The sequence below is a fragment of the Asterias rubens genome, chromosome 8 (genome assembly GCF_902459465.1).
Source record: "Asterias rubens chromosome 8, eAstRub1.3, whole genome shotgun sequence".
NCBI lineage: Eukaryota > Metazoa > Echinodermata > Asteroidea > Forcipulatida > Asteriidae > Asterias > Asterias rubens.
In genome coordinates, this window is record NC_047069.1 from 1,508,610 (window position 1) to 1,532,340 (window position 23,731).

General features: G+C 38.5%; 1 protein-coding gene across 1 annotated transcript; it reads right to left on the reverse strand.

Moving 5' to 3' along the window:
• Positions 1–3,746: 3,746 nt before the first annotated feature.
• On the reverse strand, positions 3,747–21,763 carry LOC117293474 (caseinolytic peptidase B protein homolog). The gene is made up of 14 exons (XM_033775823.1): positions 21,752–21,763; positions 21,408–21,468; positions 19,837–19,891; positions 18,514–18,600; positions 17,775–17,878; positions 16,653–16,781; positions 13,218–13,315; positions 12,290–12,404; positions 11,151–11,228; positions 10,623–10,885; positions 9,419–9,575; positions 8,313–8,506; positions 5,919–6,023; positions 3,747–4,781 (listed from the first exon to the last, which is right to left on the reverse strand). Exons 1-14 carry the CDS (start codon positions 21,761–21,763, stop codon positions 4,503–4,505), a joined length of 1,737 nt encoding a protein of 578 aa, XP_033631714.1. The 3' UTR covers positions 3,747–4,502.
• Between the last annotated feature and the right edge of the window lie 1,968 nt (positions 21,764–23,731).

The following is a 23,731-nucleotide window of genomic DNA, read 5'->3' on the forward strand; positions in this document are numbered from 1 at the left end:
GCTTCCCTGTTGTGCAACACAATACAGATTCTCGCGATCTTCTAATTTAGACAATCTACACGGATAAATTAATGATAAATCTGATTAATAAACCTGCAAATTACATTTCCTTTCTCACCAACGCAATGCTTTCAGACGAAGAGCTTCGCTAGGCGATGCAATTATACATGCTCATCAATAACGTCATTTTTCACATTTTTTTTTAATTTATGGACTCGTAAGTGGAAATTACTGACAATGAATCCGAAGGTATCAGACGTGATTTACGGCTAATGAAAAAGACATTTAGGTGTGAAAGCGGAGACAATGGTAGAACGCACTGTCTGTCAAAAATGACAGCAAGAGTTCCAGTTGCCTTGCTTAAACAAGAACATAGTTGTTACTGCCAGACCTGGAGTCGATTTCAAAAAGTTAGCCCTAACTTAGGACTAGTCCTAGGACTCTTTAGAAGTTATTAAGACGAGTATAACTCGACCTAACTCGAGATAAGACTAGTCTTAACTCTTTGTGAAATCTACCCCTGGTTTGCAAGACACACACATACAAACTCTGGCTTGCTCGCCGGGTTACGACTCTCCTGTGGAAGCTTGAGTTTTACTTTAATTTGTTATTTTGTTTACAATGACAATTGTTCGAATTAACCCAATTTCTTGCAGGCATTATTTACTCAGCATGGCTGCAAACAGATTGGGCGGTTCAATCTGCTATTTGAAGGTTTGTTTCAGGAAAAAAAACTTTGTTGGAAAATTAAACGTAATCTTGTCTTCTTCGAATATCCCCTTCCCTGAAAGTCAACCGTCGCCAAACCAAGTCAAGAAGAGAAATCTCGCCACAGAACGCTAAACAAACAATAAAACAACTTAACGCTTAAAATGAGGCAAAACATTTACACAACAATTGTTAAATCTAGGGACATTTTCCCAGGTTAAGTGCATAATAGTCCCTGTACGGTTGTTTCATTACTGAACGGTTACAAAATAAGGACCTTTACACGACAGAGGAAAAGGAAGAAAAAAGGGCAAGTTAACAAGCAGAGATTTCCTAGCCGCAGGCACTTTCTTCAAACTTCTTCCGTATCGGCGACAGCCGGACGCCACGGCAATTACCGGCAACGCTAGCTGTGTTCTCGCTGTATTTCTCGTTTCGTTTCCCCACATCTTCCTTTCTAAGTCATCGCATTCTTCCTCGCACTCTTGCCATTCTTATCTTCATCAATAACTCGCAAGAGCCCTTTTTGTATTCAGTCAGTTTTCTGACATATACTAAGAGGAAAAAAAAAATCTTTACCGAAGAATTTTCCCCCTATTTTATGAAAAGCCAGCATTGATTTTCAGCCCTACCTATTGGAATCGCGGTCTACTTTTCTCGGTCGCTTCGTCGCCGACCTGCATTGGTAACAATTCCGTCGCTCTCCCCCTTATTTTTATCTCTCTCTTCGCTCCCTCAGAAAATCACCCCGGGGCTATAAAATACATCTTCTTTTAAGCATGCTGTTTCTCAAGCTAGGCCAAATAGAGAAATCTTACTTGACAAAATGTCTTCCTTTGTGCTTTATTAGATAGCCACACAAAGGCAATTGTGTCGATGTGCTTTAGATGTTGACGGCGGGTCAAGTGTATTTTAAAATAAAATAAAAAGTGCTAGGCCGAAAAGCAGGGTTTCGGTTATGTCAAAAAATAAAATAAAATATGTAAGATTGATTTCCTTTTTTCATTAGAGATTTTTAGACTGTGCTAGGGAGGATTGAGTGCAAATTTAAAAGGAAGTGGTCGATATTTTGCAGTCCGGTTTATTTTTAAATCAACCTTCAATTCCGTACAGACCGTAAACTATTTAAAGAAAAGGATACATTTTATTATTTTGTCCCCATGTTTTCAAGAAACATAACAATGTCGCTGACATTTACATTAACAAAACGTGAGGAACTATTCTCAACAACAAAACATTAAAGACAACACGTTTTGATTAGGGAAATGCTTAATTTTACCTTCGCGTCTTAAACCGCAATGTATTTATATCTACAGTCATTTCGTGATCGAATTTCTCTGACATTTTCAGAAGAACTGCAAGATGTTCCTGGGAAATGAATGCTGCACGATAAAATCGAAACATTTGTTTTGTAACAGTTTATCAACGATTCCAAACTTGCAATCGTAGGGATAATTGAAAACTTAGCCAGCGATCTCAGCAGGGTTATATTTTGTACAAATCTTGTAAGCATACATAGACGGTTTCTGCTTTAATACACAACTATACCCATAGTAAAGTTAATTTCATGAAACGCTGCTAACTGAAGCAAAGCAAAATACACGCCAACATGCCAGCGGTTCTTGTAAACATACCACAATACAAATTAATTTTGAACACGAAATCAAATCTTTTTACAGTATTGAAAAGACACTTTGCGCACGCGTATTTGTTCTGTTAAAATAAACATGACTAATTAAAATAAACATGAATAATTGCCTATCAAACTTTGCGAAATTCGGTCTATGTCTCTAAACCGCGCAAAAACTTCCGATTTTTGTTTTTTATATTTTTTTAAACAAAATTATCTGATCTATAAAATCTATCTTTTGACCGTTTACAAAAAATCCCACATTGCTCACTCGTATTTACTTCTGATGAATAATTGCTTACCAAACTTTGCAAAATAGGGTCTATGTCTCTAACCACACATGAACTCCGAATCTTTCTGTCTATTCCGAATTACATCATTTATAAAATTTGAGTAGATTCCTTTCCAAACAGACCACTTTAACATCACAGATGCTATGGAATACCTGTACACATAGCCCTAGTCTTATTAAATGAATGGATGGAACAAGCATTTGAAGTGACAAGCCGTCTCAAGACATTAACACAAGCTTGCAGGTAATCGTATGTGAAATTACAAGATGATTACTATAACAATAACCGAAATCATAACATCATGTGAAATAATACACTAAACAAACATGAGCCAAATAGAGACTACATCTCCAATACATGTATAGGAAAAAGAATCGTGAGAAAATAGAATTTGCTGTTGCAAACTGCTTACCAAACAAAAGGACCTATGGTTAATGCAAGACGTTTCGACCCTAGCAGAGTGTTTCTGGTAGGCTTTCTCTAAGAAGTGTATAATTTTCTTGAACAGAGTTTTTATTGTCTAGATCAAGTGGCATGACAAGAAATTGGGGACAATTTCTCAAGCATGAGGGAATATTTGTATTGGAAGAACATAAAACAAGCATTCCAATACAATCAATTGAAAACAAAATCCACTCACAGTTATGGTTAGTTGTTAACATATCAGTTTATTAAAGCTTACTATTAAAAAACAATTTTATCTTACATTCATAAATACCTCAGACAGGTTCGCTATTCCTATTGGTGGAGAGCGCATTACAGGGGGTGTATAAACCTTTGATAATGACCAGTGTTTATAACCAGCTGGCTTCCGCGTGTCGTGTGCACAAGATTATTACGCAGAACGCAATTCATAGCTATAGTAACAGCGCATAATTTAAGCATGCGCGCATAATCTAAGCGCGCGCGCGTACTCTAAGCGCGTGCGTACACACAACCATGTGCATCAAACAGATTCTTCACAAAAATTTTGAAAAAAATATTTAAAACCTCAAATTTTCAATTGTTAATGTGTCTATAATTGTATTTTGTTTACGTTTTGTAACAAAAGGACATTTATGAATGGGAATAAAAGAGTAGGGATTCGTTCTTAAAAGTCCGTTTAAAACCTTGCAGGGTCATTGCCATGCGATAAAGGCCGTTGCCTTCGGCTCGGGCCTTTATCACACGGCCGCGACCCTGCCCTGACGGCTTTAAACAGCCTTTGAAGAACTCGTCGCTACTCTTCTATTCCCTTATTATAAACGGTTTAAATTTCCTCTTCATTAATGATAGAGTATTTGCAATAAATAGAACAAAAACGGGACAGATTGCTGCAAATGATCATTTGATATTATTTTAAAATGATTTCCGAAAGTATTTGTTCATAAAGAACAGCTATAGTATTTGGGATTGCATAATATTCAGCCCTTCTTGAAAGGTTGTTTTATTTCACCAACCTTGTATATCGTTTTATTTCATACACCTATTTATGTCCAATGGCCTTTGCTATTTCGTATAACAAGGCTAGATTTAGCCTGAACATCTGACATCACACTTTGAGGCTCATGAATTACACCAGGGAGATCTGCTGTTGAGCTGAGTACATAATCACCTTTGACCTCGCATCATTTCACATGGCTTTTATGTTCTGGAGATTCGCAGTTAATTGTAATGTACATATGTAAACATATAAAGGCAATACATGTCCTTATCCTTGGGGTAGATTGTACAATGTAATACACGATTGGAAAAACATTGCCAAGAGAGGGCAGGCTTCACAAATCGTGGCTAAACTGAAAAGGATAAAACTTGAGTTCAGCTGGAAAGTCCTTGGATTGAACCCACTAAAGTAATGAATCTTTTTTTTTTTTTATCTGAAAATAAGAGTGTCAAAACTGAGCCTCAAAATCTACCTTTTCTGGAGACGGGATATTCTTCAATTCCAGGGTTTGCTTTCCGCCCTTTGATAAGATCTGCAACCTCAGTAGACTATGCTGAGAGACCACAGGGCACACTGATGGGTTTGGACTGTGCTGACTTTGGTCAGAAGAGGGCAGTGTTTCATCTTCAGGGTGTGGGGTTTCCACAGTGATGCGAAGCTGGCAGCCTCTTTGGATGAGCTGTTGTTCCTGCGCTGCAGCCAACTGATTCACAACTCGTCGCTCCACCTAAAGCAAATCAAATTCAATCAAATCAAATCAGTCAAATCACATTAACAAACACATCAAAATTCCTCAAAGTTTAAGACAATAATTTATCAAATCCATTCAAATTGAACATCAGATACTTAATAAGAGAACAGGATTCACTGATGTGTAACAAGATTTGAGGAAAAATAAATCATCAAGACACACAAAAAAACTTCATCCTAACGCTCATGAAAATATTTATCCGTCTGCATTCAGTCATCCATTGGAATTTTTCTGCATTGCATTTTTTCAAGAAGGAATCGCACACAAGGCTCGTTTATTGTCACCTCAATGTTCAGTCTAATATTTGTTAAAAACTTCAACTTAATGTTCGCCAGGAATAGGTTTGCACATGACATCATTTGAGTAGCGCATCCTGAGCTAGAAGTCAATAGAAAGTTACACCTGCTTCAGACAGGCGCTTTAGAGTCTGCCGAACTAAACTATTTGATATCTGAAACAATTAGAAGCGACTGGACATGCTAGAAGTGCAATCGTTCGGAAAAATTCTGGTACGTCTTGATTACAGACGTCGATCTTGTCATGAGCTGAGCCAATGTAAATGTTATGTTAAGAAACAAAAAATTATTTGGGTTGACCTAAAGTCGCTCCTTGTCTATTTGGTTCAGCGCGACTCTGGAGCGCCTGTGTGACCAAGTATTACTTATTGGCCCGTCCTGTGCACCATGGGTGCATGTAGATGCAAGTTTTCAATGAGATACTTTGGAATGCTTGGTAGCAGCAGACTAAACAGGTAAGTTTGCATTGTTTACGTAGTTCTGAGAATGACAAATTACCGAGAACAATTAATTTTACCTAGTAAGTCTGCTGCCACCAAGCGTCCCAAAAGTTTCTCATTGGTTCACAATCATTTCACACTAAGATGGCAGCATGATGACGTCATTGAGCAAGTTTGGGTGGGAACTAGACTTGACTACACCGACTAGACCAATAGAGCACAGGGAGATTGACTATACCGAACCATGCACTGGAGCATGGTCGATATGATCAATTCGAGAGCTACGTCACAGTTTCTGGTCAAGTCTAGTCGCTCACCCAAACTTGCTCCATGAATAACATCTATGGTTATCTGGTTATCTAAGCCTAGTACCCTACCTCGTGTTTGATTGATCTTGCACCATAATGTACATCATATCCATCAGCAAGAACATCAAGGACCTGTCTATCCCAGCTCAGATTGATGTCATGTCTCTCCATAGCCTGTTTAGAGACCAAGGCAATCACAAACAGTAAATATTAAATAGAGAAATGGTGAAATATACTACTTTTCAAACTTGTAAAAAGACAATTTTAAATTTGATGTAAACTTGATGTAAAATAGATGTAAACTAGATGTAAATCCCAAGCATACAATATAAAACTAGGCCTACGCTGAATTTAATAAAAACCTGGTTTTGACCCTAATTCCGATGTGGGACAGGGTAAAACAAAACATAATCTAACCTTGATGCAATAATTAAATCTATTAGAAACTCTAAATATTGCAAAGCAATGATAGGCTATTGAAACATGTATTGTATGAACAATATTTCTTACTCAACTGTCAACAGAATTGTCTGTATTGTTTTAAAAGCATTAGATCTACTAAGATATGAAACGAAATGGAGAGCAAAAACAATAAGTCAACAGTAATTGAAATGCAAATCAAAGTATTTAAAATGCAAATCAAAGTAATTCAAATGCAAATATTCACATTGGTTTGTAAAAAGGGCTGATGTGGTCATGATTAAAGGCAGTGGACACTATTGGTAATTTCTTAAAATAATTATTAGCATAAAACCTTTCTTGGTGAAGAGTAATGGGGAGAGGTTGATGGTGTAAAACATTGTGAGAAACGGCTCCGTCTGAGGTGCCATAGTTTTTGAGAAATAAGTAATTTTCCACGAATTTGATTTCGAGACCTCAGATTTAGAACTTAAGGTCTCGAAATCAACCGTCTAAACGCACACACCTTCGTATGACAAGGTTTTTTTTCTCTTTCATTAGTATCTTGCAAGTTCGATGACCGATTGAGCTCAAATTTTCACAGGTTTGTTGTCTTATGCATATGTTGAGATACACCAACTGTGAAGGCTAGTCTTTGACAATTACCAATAGTGTCCACTGCCTTTAAAGCAGACCTGTGGCTCTGAATGGGATTATGAACTCTCACAAGTTACTGCATGTACCAACGCTCTCCATAGCTATGATCTGCATGGAGGGCGTGCGTATACAGTAAGAGGGTGATAGTTCATAGTTCCATGTATAGCCACATGCCTGCTTCGATCATGTTGAAACAGCCTCTTTAAGACATGGGGCAGTAAAACTGGTAATCAATAAAAAGTTACCAGCAAAGTAACCAAAGTGAATTTAGTGTCAATATTGATCATCTATATGCAAACAAATATTCATATATAAGGCAAACATGATGAATTATGAATCATTGAAAATGGATACGAGCAATGCAATATAAAACAAATCACACAAATTCGATGCAATTCAGTAGAAATACACACATTATATAAATACACACTCATAATGAAATTATGAATCACTGAAAAGAAAAACATCACCGAAAAGATATCAAGAAAATAGAATAGTGCAATGCAGTATAAAACAAATCACACATATCTAATGCAATCCAATAGAAACACACTAATTCTCTTAGACATAATATGGCCAAATATGAATCACTGAAAAAGAAAAAACATGACAGAAAAGGTATCAGGAAAATAGAATAGTGCAATACAGTATAAAACAAATCACACATATCTAATGCAATTCAATATATAAACACACACATTCTATTATTGTATATATTACACATTATATATGAAATATGGCCAATTATGATTGACTGAAAATGAAAAACATCACAGAAAAGGTATCAAGAAAATGGATTCAAGTGCAATGCACTATAAAAACAAATCACACAAATTCAATGCAATCCAACAGAAATACACAGACTACACAATATATAGAAAATATTGCAATTATGAATCACTGAAAATGAAAAACATAACAGAAAAGGTATTGGGAAAATGGATGCAATGCAGTATAAAAACTACAAATCACACAAATTCAATGCAATTCAACAGAATTACACACATTCTATTAATGCATGTATGACATAATATTTATAAAATATAGCAATCAATTCTTGTGGCAGCATAATCATTAAAATATACGTTCAACAAAAATTACAAAAATTGCAAAAACAAAGAATGAGTTTAATTGTTTGGACTCAATACTGAAGCAGGAAACCCCACAAGTAAAAAAAGAGTGAGGCACCAGTTGGAATAATGTCAACTTTATTAGTATTGTGCATTTTTTTTAAACCAAAAACCTCGGGGGGGGGGGGGGGGGGGGGGGGCGGCAAGGGATCTGAGCGGGGAGGGTGACGTCTGATTTGCGGCACTAATTGTAACAGGATGCTTTGTTTTCAGATTCACAGTCATTTGGAGTCCTTGTTTTCAAATCCCTTGGTAGGATAATTACAATGACTCTCACCTTTTTTGCCCAGAAGTCCAGCTCCTTTGTGACCAGCTTGATGAGTTCCGACTTGGAGAATGGGAGAAAGTAGACCATCTCGTTGATGCGGCCAAGGAATTCATCTCTCCTGAAGTGATGCTTTAGGATCGGCTGGACGACCTGCTCCTTGAACTTCCTGGAGACGGTGACGTCCTCCGGAATCTCCAGATTGCCTGAGAGGATGGTGAAAATAACAATCAGATGAGAACAGAGGAATCAATGTTTTAGATGCTGAGGAGTAAAATTTCACCTAGACATTTAAAACAATACTCCAGCAATTTCCTCAGCGACATCTCTGGTGGCATGTCGTGGCCGAGTGAGAGTTAACCCCGGTGTTTCTGGTTCACATAGCAAGCACAAGACAAATGACATAGATTTTCTCTAAGTAGTTGGTCAATTCATTTTGATTCTGGTCCGGTAAAATAAATTCTAATCCAGTAAAAAACATTGAGCTACAAGTCCTGCAGTCTTGTGGGTATTTCCCCCAAATTCGAACCCTGACCAATAATAATACAATACATAGTTGTTATATAGTGGATAGTATCAATGTGCTTTACATTAGTGCCCTGTTCATTGGGCCATTAATATTCTTCAATCTTTCTCAGCTCCTTGAGGAGTACAATGTATACAGCCCTGAGCTGCCATGCGCTCAGAAGTCATGTTCAAACACAATAACAACCTCTACCCCGCATGTACCCATTTATACCTCCGGGTGGAGAGAAGCAAATATAGTATCTTGCTCAAAGACACATGTGTCAACACCGGGATTCAATCCCACACTTCGATGAATAGACCAATCCACTGAGCTCCGCCCCATTGGGTATTGACCAATCACAATGCAACGAAGGTCCGACAAATAAGGTCCGACATGCGTGCGCGTATCTCAGAGTTGTGCAGAAAGGCATTGGAGAGCCCCATGGTTCTTGCTCACACGTGCATCGTGGGCGGAGCCTACTGGATCGGTCTATTAACAACCAGAACTTGAATTTGATGCTCTTAACAACTAACTCGGCCATGACAGCCTGGTATAGCATGTTATAGAATAATTATGCCCAAAAGGGAGAGTCCCTGCAGCTAAATCCAACCTATCTTGCCCGCTTGTCTCTGTTTATGAATCTCCTCGGCCTCTTGTCTTAGCTGTAATCCATAACGAGCGATCTCATCGCTAGCGAGATTAGACGTCATGACAAAGATGGCGCCCTTACACTCGATGGTTTTACCTTTACCGTCAGTCAGTCGGCCCTGAAGGTCAAAAAAGGGTGGCACAAAGTTAAGCCATTTTCAAATAGAATAGAGATATTTTTGCAAGAGATAAAACTTGGTTTGAGGTAATCTTAACAAATTAAAGTGGGGAATCAGAAAGTTGATGGATAATTGTTGATAGAATAACTGTTGAGTGGCAAACATAAAACACAGCTTAATGGCAAAATAATCAATACACAATCATTAAAAGTTCAATTAGGTTTAAGAAAAACACATATGAATTCCAAAGGTTACCTATTATTCAATTTGCAATATTCATTATTTTCAATTCCTAATTGTACACAATCAATAGTAAATCCTCAATTGTACACAATCGATAGTCAATATCCAACTGTACAGTCAATTGTCAATAGTCAATGGTACACAGTCAATAGTCAATTCTCAATTCTACACAATAAATAGCAATACCCAATCGACAGTAAATTGTCAGTAGTCAATGGTACACAATCAATAATTAACACTCAATAGTCAATGGTACACAATCAATAGCAATACTCGATTGTACACAGTCAAATGTCAATACTCAACTCTACACAATCAATAGTCAATTCTCAGGTGTACACAATCAGTTGTCAATAGACAATTGAACGGAATCATTATTCAATACTGAGGTGCACACAATCAATATTCAATTGAACATAGTAAATGCAGTTCTTAACACACACAAATTATTCCGCATTACAAAAACTCAACGCCCCATGTGCAATATTGTTTAAAACAAAGTCAAGCACAACATTCAAAAAACAATTCTTGAATGGGCATCAAATATAAATAAACAATTCTCAGTTATAAAAGAAAAAGTATCAATGATCAATAATTATTAAAAACACATTCAAGAAAAAACAAGCAATGAAATACAGTAAAAAAGGACAAAGAATATCAATATTCAATAATCAATTCCTGATCAATCAAAAGTAACTGAAAAATCAGTTCTCAATAGCAATATTCAATATCAATTCTCAACAATCAGACATCAAAGATCATGAATTTTCAAGTATTGATTCTCTGTTCTATTATTGACCTTACCTCATCAAACAACTGTAGCATGCTAGTCAGTACATCAGGATGAGCCTTGTCAACCTCATCAAACAGCACAACGGCATTGCTGCATGCCTTCAGTTTCTTGGTGAGTTGGCCCCCTTGCTCATGCCCAACGTAACCAGGAGGGGAACCAATGAACTTAGCTACCTCGTGCTTTTCCTGGTACTCTGACATGTCGATCCGGATGAAACCTTTCTTCACGTCTTTGTGGAGGTATCTAGCAATCTGCTTAGCAAGTTCCGTCTTACCTTAGAAAGACATACCACTTGCAAATAAATTTTTGACAACGAAATTCTCACAACACCTTAAAACAAAAGTTCAGAAGGAGTATTATCTTTTATTCCTAGTGTATAGATAGTGCAGGAGCCAATTATAATAGAACCCCTTGCATTGGTCGCAATTGCTCACTACGCCAAACATAGAAAACGTGCAAGTGCACCGGCGCCACACACAACTTCACATACATTTAGTTAGCATTTTCAGCATGCTTAGTGTTTTGATTTGATTACTTACCAATTCCTGAGGAGCCCAGAAACAGAAAGACAAGTGGGTGGTCATCATCCATCCAGCCATTCTCCTTTCTTCTTATTGCTGCAACAAGAATAAGAAGCAGGTAAACATCTTATTAATAATTAATTAATTAGGTTTTCTTGAGAGTTTGTCTTGCTTTATATTCTACTACTGTGGAGTAGTTCTTTTGAAATTCGGGAGACTTCTCATTTGTAAAAAGAATTGTCCTGCTTTTTAACTACTACCTGGGTGGAAGGTAGAAAATTTAGTGCAAGTTTAAAAACTTGTGATAGATTGAAACTTAAGCGCACATGTTCTAAGCTTGCCCAAGGAGCACAACATGAATATTAAATCAGTGCAGAGTCATTACAAGGCAATCTGAGGCTAAACTAGCAGATTTGTTCTCAACAATTAAAGGCTTGTGGATGTTTTTAAAAAGTAATTTATAAACAAGGTGACGAGTCAGTCTTAAATGGCCATTTAAAACCTGGCAGAGTCATGGCCATGTGATAAAGAACCACTCTTTTTTTGCATGTCCATGACCCTGCAAGGTTTTTAATTGCCGTTTAAGAGTAAAAACTTGTCACCTCCTCTTTTATTTCCTTATTCATAAATTCCTCAGACAGTTTCGCTATTCATATTGGTGGAGAGCGCGTCACGTGGGGGTGTTTAAAAGGTTGATAATGACCAGCTGGAGCTCTGTTTGTTACCGGTTGTTTTTGAATACTACGTGCTAGTCTTGGTGCAAGACGTTTCTCGTTACGAGCGATGCGGGCGCTGTTGGTGAGTTGGCTGTGCTGTGTGTGAAAGGAAAACTACGCGCACGAATGCATATCCGAAAACTGTCTCAGTCATACAAATGCAACCCATGGAAAACGGATAAGTTTTACAGAGTTTCTTACTTTATTACGCCATTTAAACAAAAAGGCATTTATGAATGGGAATAAAAGAGTAGTGACTCGTTCTTAAACGACCGTTTAAAACCTTGCAGGGTCGTGGCCGTGCGATAAAGGCCCTCGCCTTCGGATCAGGCCTTTATCATCAGGCCTTTATCACACGGCCATGACCCTGCCGGTTTTAGACAGCCGTTTAAGAACTTGTCGCGCTACCTTTTTATTCCCTTATTATGATTGATAACTGACCTGATGCAACCATTGCTATAGCGCCCTCTTGGCCAATGATGAACTCCTTCAATCGTTGCTCCAAGGGAAATCTTCGCCTCTCCTCTGCTGCTCTCTGCTCGTCAAGGATCTTAAACTAAAAAAAAATAAACACACAATTTACCCCATAGTTGGGGACCACTAGAACATTCCTATAAATATTAGGTTTCCGGTAACACCATGTGTGTATCATAATCTGCTTACTGGGTAGATTATGTTCTTTTGAGAACTTGTCTTGCTTTATATTCTACTACCGCGGAGTAGATTTTTTGGAATTTGGGAGACTTGTCAGTTCTGAAAAGAACTGCCCTACTTTTTAACTACTAACTAGGCAGAAGGTAGGAAGTCGGATGGGACTATTACTTTCGCTTTAGTGGGTCGAGGGGACTTTCGTTATTATGTTCACTAGCGTGGGGTGAGTTTTTGATTGGTCTCAACGTTTCGACTCGCTTGCTAGAGTCATTGTCTGGATATAAACAACACAAGTTCTTAAAAGAACATTATCTACCCAGCAAGTAGATACACACATAGTGTTACCGCACACCCAATCTTAATAATACCTCAGGCCTTTATTCCTGCCAACACTGAAACCTCTGAAATAGGAACACCAATTTTATGAGCCCGCAAATAGCGACAGAAAAAGTTTTGAGAGTAAAGATTATTACATCACATACAAATTATGTTTGTATTTAAAACAATGCACAAAAAAACTGTATCCCGTCAGAAAATCTCTACTGGCGCAATATCAATGGCAACCTCTTTTGGCAGAACTTATGATTTCTGTCTCGCGTCAGACATACATGTAGGAATGTTGTGATTTTGTTTGGCGTATTATCTGAAAAAATTGAATGAAATAATTAAAATACTTTGGCAGGTAAACTAAGGCTTTGAGATATAAAATGTTACCTACATCTTTTTCGTGATTCTGAAGTAGTTCCTTCACAGCAGCTGATTTAGCGTATTGCACTGGGATGTGGCCATTCTCATTCTCCTGTAGTGGGTTGGCTCCTATGATTGAATCAAAACTTAATTAAGACTTCAACTTTGTAAATGCCACTCATAAACTATACATCTGTGACGAGTGTACGCATACCCACCCCCCCCAAATTCATTTGCATTCCCTTTGATGACGTAACGTAATAGTGAAGTTGTGTTTATTTCTGACATAGCTTATCATGGTTCAGCACCCTCGCAGCAAAATACTATCCTTTGTAATTTGGCAGGGTTCGTCATTATTTTCTGTACAAAGACGCAATGACAATATCAGTTTCTGTCTTCGTTTAAACCTTCTGATTTTATCTAGTAAATCCTTGTCATTTTCCAATTTATGTATTTGACGACCCCGTCACATTGGTGGAGAATCCAGGTACCTGTTCTTATCGGGACTAATGTAATACGAGCATCACAGAGAGACCAACAAGAGACGACATTACTTGCAACAACTTGGAAATGACAGCACTGCATGGCACACTGCTTTCCAGGCGACCATGTTGGCAGAATTGTTTATACAAAAAATATTGAATGCTCACCGAGAACAATGCTTTGAACTTCAATCAGTATCGAAAACCAGGGGTCATAGCTTCAAGATATTTAAGAGCAGGTCACGTCTTAAGAGTGAGAAAGGAGTTCTTCTCTGAGCATGTAGTAAATGACTGGAACAACTTACCCTCTCAAATAGTTAATGCTAAGTCATTGAACATTTGCAAGAGTTTGCTCAACAGACATTGGGCCAACATTCCAATGAAATTTGAGAACTGGTGTGACACTTCAAGGGTGGCACAAATAGACAAAGTCTAACTTCAGAGCCCGAGGTTCCTTAAGTATCTGTAAGTAATACCACCAGGGAAAGAAGTTGAAGTGATATGTGAAGCACCTCCATCTCATACTGGCCAAACTAACTCAGCTCTCTCCGAGAATTTCCCCAACCCTTCCTATATGAAAGCTGGCAACATAATAGCAGATGTTGGGTTCAATTGTCAAATTCTTGTATAACATCTCAACCAAACCCATCACAATTCCCTGGAACTGCAAACTTGCCAGCGTTTCTTCCATTCTACAAATAGATAAGATACCACATAAAGCAACGATGAATCAAGAAAATCACCAGTTCATGAATCTCATACATCAAGTACCATCTCAAGACTTGCCTTCCATAATACCTTCCCTGGACATGTCAAAAATTACTCTTGAGACCATTCATGAACACAAGAAAGTTTTCTCCAAACATTCTCTGGATTACGAATGTACCTCAACCATCAAACATACAATTTCACCATCTTCACAGTTTCAGACGGTTTAAGACCACCTCAAGGACCACCTTCACAGTTTCAGATGGTTAAAGACCACCTCAAGGACCACCTTCACAGTTTCAGACGGTTAAAGACCACCTCAAGGACCACCTTCACAGTTTCAGACGGTTAAAGACCACCTCAAGGACCGCCTTCACAGTTTCAGATGGTTAAAGACCACCTCAAGGACCACCTTCACAGTTTCAGACGGTTAAAGACCACCTCAAGGACCACCTTCAAAGTTTCAGATGGTTAAAGACCACCTCATCAAGGACCACCTTCAAAGTTTCAGACGGTTAAAGACCATCTCAAGGATATGGAAAGTTCCGAATCAATTGGCAAGAGTTGTTTTCCTTATGCCTCACCGATTGTTATAGCTCACAAGAATGGATCAATACGTCTTTGCATCACCTACAGACAACTCAATAATAGAACGACTCGCGATGCTTACCCACTCCTATGTATGGAAGAAGCATTGGATGCACTTGGTGACGCCCAATTTTTCAGCACGTTAGACCTCACCTCTGGGTACTGGCAAGTTGAAGTTGAAGAAGTCGACAAGCCAAAAACTGCCTTTTCAACACCTATGGGATTGTGCAACCGCATGCCATTCAGCGGTTTTCAGCCTCCAAAATGCACCTGCCACCTTCCAACCACTTATGCAAACATGTCTCGGTGACTAGAACTATTCAACAGTCCTACTGTACTTAGATGACATCATAGTATTCTCCTCAACTTTTGAAGAACACCTAGACCGCCTTGGAAAAGTGTTTACATTTCTACAAGAACACGGCCTGAAACTTAAACCATCAAAGTGCCATCTACTTAAACAAAAAGTAAAAAATACTTAGGCCACATTGTCTCGGCAAAGGGTATTTCTACCGATCCAGAGAAAATTTCACAGGTCAAAAACTGGAAAGTACCAACGCTTTCTTGGTTTCACCGGCTGTATCAAGGGTTATTCAAACATTGTGGCACCCCCGTATCGACTGACTACCGGTAAACTACGCCTCAAGGAGAAGGGCAAAAAAGAAACCGCACATCCCTCCTCCTCCCTTTGTGTGGACCCAAGAATATCCGCAGGCAATGGATGTCTTTTAGGAAAACCTAACAACAGCTCCAATACTAGGCTATGCTGACTATAAGTTGCCATTCATCCTTCAGACGAACGCCTCAAGTGTTGGTTTAGGAGCAATTTTGAGCCAGGTCCAGAATGGCACTGAATATGTAAAAGCGTGAATCCAGATACAAAGCTCATAAACTGGAATTCTTGGCACTCAAATGGGCAGTCACAGACAAGCTAAGAGACTTACTCATCGGAAATAAATTTACAGTATTCAACGACAATAATCCTGCTCCGCTCTATAACAGGAATCAAACCAGGGAACACCGGGAGGAAACCCCAAATGGGAAAAACCCATGAAATCAGCTAGGGACTGAAACCCATCCAAATGCAAGGCTCGTTCTGAAGCAGACTTCCAGAAAAAAGGGTACTCATTGGGAAAAAAAAAAAAAGTACTTAAAGAGTGAAAACAAGATTTGAAAAGTTTTGTCAATGTGTTAGCAGTTGAACACAGAAGTTTGTTGGTTCGAATCCCACTCATGGTACTTGTATTTTCCAGCAGGACTCAGGAAGCATTTATTACAGAGTGATAATCACAAGAAGAAGAAAAACATGTTTTGTTTTTTCAAGCCTGAACAATTCTACAAAGTGGATACTAACTCTTAATATTTTAGTCAATGTGTAAAGCCTGGTTCATACTTCCTGCGAATGCGAATGCATAAATTTTTACGTCACAGGGCTGCCCTCGCAGCGAATGTCTGCAAATTATTTAATAATATCAATAATAATAAACAGCTTATATATAGCGCCCTTAACCCCAAAAGGGTCCCCGAGGCGCTTCACAGAGAATAAAAAATACCAGGCAAGGGTGTCTCAAAGCGCTTCCAACATAATGGTTATTTGTTGCTAATTTGAGTTGTCTGATTCGTATCGCATTCGCATTCGCAGGATGTATGAACAGGGATTAATATGAGTGATACATTATTGACTGTACCTGCATCTATAAGTATCTTAGCAGCATCTAAGTCATCTACTAAGACGCTGTAGTGTAATGCCGTACAGCCTTTAAAGGTCGCTCGGTTGTTGAGTCTGTCACTAAACTCATCTTCTCTTGTAACAAGAACTGTAAAAATAAACAACAACAATAACAACAACAACGTCATCTAAAAAATACATCATGGGTTCATTTTTACAAACTTCTAACAATCATCATAAGATGAATTGACAATACTGCCGGAGTGATTTGTATTGCAACATTACATTTTGCCGAGCAGTTACGATTGATACACAGACTTGGCTTTTTGTGAAATTGCCTTTTAGTGTTTCGTAAGGTAATTCAGCAGGTTTAGAAGCCCATTTTTAAACATAGTCATGAAATGTATCTTTCTCCAGTATTAATGGTCGCGATCACAACAAGTTTATGGAAAGGTTTGCGGTAACACCATGTAATAATTATCTCTAATGAGTTTGGGTGGTTCTGAAAAAAACCATTGGTTTCAACTCGACGTTTCGATCAGTATGCTCTGATCGTGTTCTTTTTTTTCTCTTTTTATTTTTTCTCCAGAAGACGATCAGAGCATACTGATCGAAACGTCGAGTTGAAACCAATGGTTCTTTTCCGAACCACCCAAACTCATTAGAGATAGTCATTACATGGCATTACAGCAAACCTTTCCATATCGTATTTCCACCATGCAAAGTTTCAAATCCTACACAACAAGTTTAAATGTCAAATGAAGTTACATTCACACAACCAAACACATATTGATACATTTAAGAACAAATAATTATTCACATATATGAGTATTTCAAACAAGTAGATTGCATAGTGTTTAGTAGGCTACTGTAGCCCACGGGGCATAAGGTAAGAAGTGGTGTTTACTAGCCCTTGGCAGTTTTAACAAGACTTTACATCCCATCCAAAGGATAACTGCTGGGCAATAATGGTTTTAACCACTTAAAAGTGTCTGGCTTAAAGACACAAGTGTCATAGCTGGGACTCAACCCCACACTCTGTTGATCAGAAAAAACCATAGCTCAAGTCCGGTGCTGTTATCTGCTCGGCCACGACACACAAAATGAAAACTAAGATCTAGCTGATGAAAGTAAGCTTTACCGTGCAATGAGTGAATGCCCATAGTCTGTGACTTGTTCCACACATTGGTGAAGTCATCTCCTAGATTGGGGTCAGCACCAGCTTGGAGAAGGACTTTCACAGCACTGAGGGAAAAAGAAAAATACCATAATTTTCTACCATGTGTAACTGTGTGAATTATGACGTTAATAATAATATTAATAATAACAAACCATTATTATATAATAGCACATATCACCGCGAGGTCCCTATGCGCCGTAAAAGGAAACCAACAATTGTACAAAAAACCCAGATAGGGCCTATTTTTCAACCGTGTTTTGAATTGTTCCGATGTCTCAGCCTGTTTGACAACCTCTGGAAGACTGTTCCAAAACTAAACTGCTACAGATTGGAAAGAGCGGGAACCGTACGACTTGGTTATGATAACTGGGGGGGGGGGGGGGCGGTCAGAAGCGATTCATTTGAAGATCGCAGATATCTGGTTATTGCTATTAGAAGTTTAATCCGATGGTCGGGTTGGCATTGTGGTATCTTTTCCCAGCTTCCACCTCTAGGACCCCGGCTCGATTCACGCCTTGGCTCTATGTAGATGGGGTTTTCAGTCCCTACCTGACTGCGTTAGTTTTTCACAATTTCTTGAGTTGTGCAATTCATAATTTAAACATAGATGTAAAGACCAATTTTTGTTTGAGAGAGATTGGCTGGACAGGAAGATCACCTAAGTTGTTATAAGCAGCACCTAGCATAGCTCTGTACCAACCTGTGATTTTTGTTGATGGCTGCTACATGGAGCGCTGTCCATCCAAGAGAGTGTCTTTCATTAACATTGATTCCAGCATCAATCAACCTGTAGGCAAATGTTACAGGAAAGATGAGCAAGAGGGAGAATAAAAGTATTGACCCCTTGCACGCACGTCACACGCGACGACCGATGCCACGCTTACCATGTTGGTGGTCAATAGGTTTACATGTAAAACTATTCTGATAATGACGTCATGTGAATTTGGGTCAATACTGGCATACTATTAATAGGCTTAGAAAATTTGCATTAATAAAAACATAAGTTATTTTATTTTTTAGTGTGTGATGAATGCGCATTTCACCAATAACTTAGTTAAGATTGCTACCATTAATACATGTGTAAAATCTGGACTACTACATTGATGATTTGTATAAGATTTCTCAGGGGCAAGAACAGCACAGGTAACTAGCCCAGTGGGCAACGTTACAATATATACCGTATTTTCCTGAGGATAAGACGCTCGGCGAACAAGGCGCATGACCCTAAAATGACCCCTAAAAAATTCAAACGTCAGCAGACAAGGCGCACCGCGCACAAGGCGCATGTTTAACCGCACACAAATAAACACCGGGCTTCACCCGGTGTCGGTACATTGACACAAAGACGTAATTTTGTTGCCTTTTAGAACCTACGTATACCGACCTTCATCCAATCAGCCAACGCTGTCAAATGTAATATAAAGTCCGGCCCAATCAGCGGGCAGAAACGAGGTCCACGCACTGTCTTTGTTTATCTTTTTATTTGGTAGATAATCTTGCATTTTGTGAGTATCAATCATTCAGTTTGTAGAAACACCATGTGTATCTACTTTGCTGTGTAAATTTGTTTTTTGAGAGCTTGTCTTACCATTTATTCTACTACCTCGGTGTAGGTTTTAAAAAAGCATTTCAAAGTGATTTATCATTTTAGGGTCTCATGGCTGAGCGTATAAGAGCACCGAACTCAACCTCTGGTGCTTCTGTTCAGCAGAGTGTGGGTTCGAAACCCGGTCAAGACACTTGTGTCCCTGAGCAAGATACTTAACTATAATTGCTTCTCTCCACCCAGGGGTAAATGGGTACCTGTGAGGGCAGAGATGGTTCTTGTGATTGATTTAGCCGAGTAGCGCATATTAATGTTGCAAAGGCTGCATACTCCCCACCAGGGAGCTGAGATGGTTTAAAGAATGAATTAAGGCCCAGTGACCCGGGGTAATCATGTTGGAAGCACTTTGAGACGCCCTCCTGGTGTGAAAAGCCCTTTATAAAAACTGGTTATTGTTATTATTATTATTTTACTTACCGTTTGATCTCCGACACGTTATCCCTCTTTGCAGCAGCGAACCACCTTTCTTTTGCTGTGGATAAATTCAAATTTCAAGAAAGATAAAACCTCAACATCCACGCTGTTTTTATGTTAAAGAGACTGGCTGGCTTTCAACCGCAGGTTGTCAAAAGAAGTAAACGGTTTCCGGCACAAACATTTTTGGGCTGTGTGTGTTTTTCGAAATTCTCAAGCGCAAAGTTGAGAAATAAAACAGGAAATCAGCCAAAAAGAGATGGGGGACATAGTTCTAGAAATACAGGCATCCCAGGCAAATAAGAAATAGCAAGACCGACTCAAGTAGATAGTGAAGAATTATTAATTTAACTATATTTTCCAAATCAAAACACAACAATCCACATCAGAGAGCATGAAGCAAGTGTAAAGCTGTGTAGGGCTAGCATGACCGATAATGTTAAAACTTGGGGGAAAAGGAATACATCGCCCCAGAGTACTACTACTACTGGGTCTAGTGTAAGGCTAGGCTTTAGCTTCAGCCTTTGGCTTTCCCCATCAATCATCATACAGGCCTGGCATTACACTCCTACAAGTTACAACTAACTATGATGAGGTTCATCCTGCTATCGTCTCCACAAACTGTTGCCCTATATATACTATTATATGATTTGAACTATTCCAAAAAAGCCTTTTTCGATTCCCTTTTTGTGTTTGAATGCAAGAGTTGCAGAATAGTGCAACTTTATAGTAGTGCAATTCGTCAACGTTTCTCAATTCTGCGGCTCAACGTTGCACAATAATGCAACGTTGCATTATTGTGCACTTTGCGCGGACTGAACTAACTATGACTGAGGTTCGTTCCGCTATCGTCTCCACAAACCGTTGCCCTATAGTATTGGCGCCTCTTGGTGTCTCTACAAAATGCCCCCAGCCATAGACTTTTAAGATTTTCAAATGCAAGTGCCATAATTTGCACAATAAAAATTTCAAGTTTCAAAGATGAAATTCCAGGCCTGGAGTCGTGTGCAATGTAAACCAACCTCACGTTCTAGGAGTACACTGAACGAATGAGCAAGCGGAGAAAGAAATGTTCATAATTTCCACCATTAAAAGACTTACCTGCTTCACTTATTGTTGCATCACTGCAATGTGCCAGAACAATCCCAGAAATGCCCAACGAAATGCCGCACGCACATGTCACAATTCTTGACCTCGAATTACCTCGTGCAAGGTACTTTAGAAAACCCACTGACCAGAAAGGACCATTGCATTTACGACTGCAATGTAAAGGCTTTGCTGTTAATAATAGTTTCTGGTTTAAAGCTCTGTGAACTAGAAATTTTGGTTGAATACGTGAGAGAGATTGAAAAGTTAAAATTCGTATGGAGGCTGCCATCTTGATTTGATCTAGCGCCACCATGTGACGGACGAAAAGTTTCCGCATCCTGCCACCACTTTTTCATTCGTGATGAAATTAACTCAAAATGATGAAATAATATTCCTTTTTGCAAAGATGAAAGTTTTCGAACGATTATTTGCTCGTATAGTGCCTTGTGGGCGGGAAAGGGTGGGTGGGTGTTTTTTACACTTACCAGTTTGTACTTGACATGCTTGAGAAGTCCGGTAAATTTGCACTTGAAATCGGTGACCTTTCTAATCTTGTTGGTTTGAATAGCTTCTTGAATGTCTATTCATGTCTTCTGCTAGTTGGAAGAGGTGGCTCGTTGTAATGAATGTTCAATAAAGTCGCTTGCGATATCGAATTCTCTCTGCTCTAGGCTGTTCAAGTTCAGTATATTCTTTCAAACGGCGTATCCCGTAGGCGGATCCCACGCCGGATGTTTGCTTACTGTGCTGTGTGAATGCCGCTCTTAAAAAGTTCTTGCAGTTGTTTGTGAAGGTCAGTCCTTCTCATTTTGTCTGTATTTTGTAGCACTTTGTCTTCCATCCTGTAGACACAAACTACGTATACAGTAACTGCTTCATAAATGCAATAGTTTTGCAGCAATTTGTCAGCATATTGAAGCTCAACATGATTTTCTCCGACCATATTGAAGTGCAGAAATATCTTCTTGAAGTTTGGTCAAATTAATGTGAATAATTATTTTAATGTCGTCTGCGAAACAAGCACACTTGATTTTACACGTGGCTGGTACCCTGTATTTATCTGCAATATAAAACCAGGTGTTTGCTTTTTAGAACCAGTGATTTAATTTGATACAACGATTTCATTGGATAAACGTTCAGTGACGTAAGCTTTCCATTGTGTTTTGATTGGTCGGAGGTGGTGTTGGTGGTGCAGCGGACGAATCACCTTAGACCAATCAAAACACAGATATGGAAAGCTTACTTTCGGTCGTACAGGTGTGCACTGTGTAGTATGTACAGTACATGTTGCATGTAATGTTATGTATAGAGGCCTTTTTGACAAAAACACAAAACATTGTACATCGGTGTATGTCATTTGAGCACGAATTTGTTATGTGCTCATTTTGGACTTAATAAACCGCAGTTATGCTTGGGAGTGCCTTTGTTCGCAATGGAGACGGATATTGGGCTGTATGGCCTAATGACTATTTGAGACTCTCATTATTGATTAACGTTTCAAGTTAATCAAAATCATAAATCATGGTTTTAGTTATTTTGTTCATTTATGTTTTGCCCTGCACACAGTGTATGCTCTTTCGTTGTACAACAATGTTCTGCATATTGATTGACTGAATATTTCTTCATATCCCCCCTCCATAGTGTGACTGTCACTTATTAAAGGGTATAATACTTTTTCCTAACAAAAAACACAATGTCCACTGATTTACATTAAAGCCATTGGACCCTTTCGGTTCAGAAAAAAAAAAAAAAGTTAACAGATTTACAAATAACTTACAGGGTTTACAGAAGGCAATGGTGAAAGACTTCTCTTGAAATATTATTCCATGAAATGCTTTACTTTTTGAGAAAACAGCAAAACAATATAAATTCTCGTTAACACGAATTACGGATTTATTTTAAACACATTTCATGACACGGCGAAACGCGCGGAAACAATGGTGGGTTTTTCCGTTGTTTTCTCCCGACTCCGATGACCGATTGAGCCTAAATTTTCACAGGTTTGTTGTTTGATATAGAAGTTGTGGTACACAAAGTGTGGGCCTTGGACAACACTGTTTACCGAAAGGGTCCAATGGCTTCAAACTTACACAGTTTGAAGATTATGATAAAAGAAAGCTTCCCTTGAAATTCTACTTACTGAGGTGCTGTAGTTTTTGAGAAATGAGTAAAAGAAATACTTTTCGTTTCAGTTTTAGCATGTAAAAACGTATTAACCAGTTATGCTATGGTTTTGGTATAATATCATAACTGGTTAAGGGGATTTTACAAGCTAAAATAATTTTGGTCTCATGGGACCAAAATTATTTTGTGACTTGTTTTACTCATTTCTTAAAAACTACACAACCTTAGTTAGTAATAATTATTTGAAGGGAAGCTTTCCACTATCATTATCTTCAAACCCTGTAAGTTTAATGTAAATCTGTGGACATTTTGAAAAAGTACCCGAATCCTTTAAAGGAACTCGAACGAAACACCATTTGAAAAAGAAAAAAACAGTATCGTACGTGTTAAAAAAAGAAGAAAAAGATTGCTGCAAATTGAAAGCTGTAGTTCAAGTGCATATCGTTTCTTTATTCCTTAATTTGTAGATATTTTTACGATGATGTGGGTCACATCTGCTCTTGTTCACGAGTGGTGGTGTTTGAACTTTGCCGTTGGTTGCTATAACGTAAAGTACCAAAGACTTAAAGGCACTGGACACCTTTTGGTATTGTCCACTAGGTGTATGCATAAAAAAACAAATCCGTGAAAATTTGCCTCAATTTTGTTCATCGAAGTTGCAAAGAGAACAATGAAAGAAAAAACA

Excerpts from the sequence above, each read along its gene's own strand:
- LOC117293474 (XM_033775823.1), bottom strand. Across the intron at positions 18,601-19,836 it reads AACGTGTCGGAGATCAAACG|GTTGATTGATGCTGGAATCA; the intron begins GTAAGTAAAATA and ends ATTTGCCTACAG. Across the intron at positions 13,316-16,652 it reads TAAGATACTTATAGATGCAG|GAGCCAACCCACTACAGGAG; the intron begins GTACAGTCAATA and ends ATTCAATCATAG.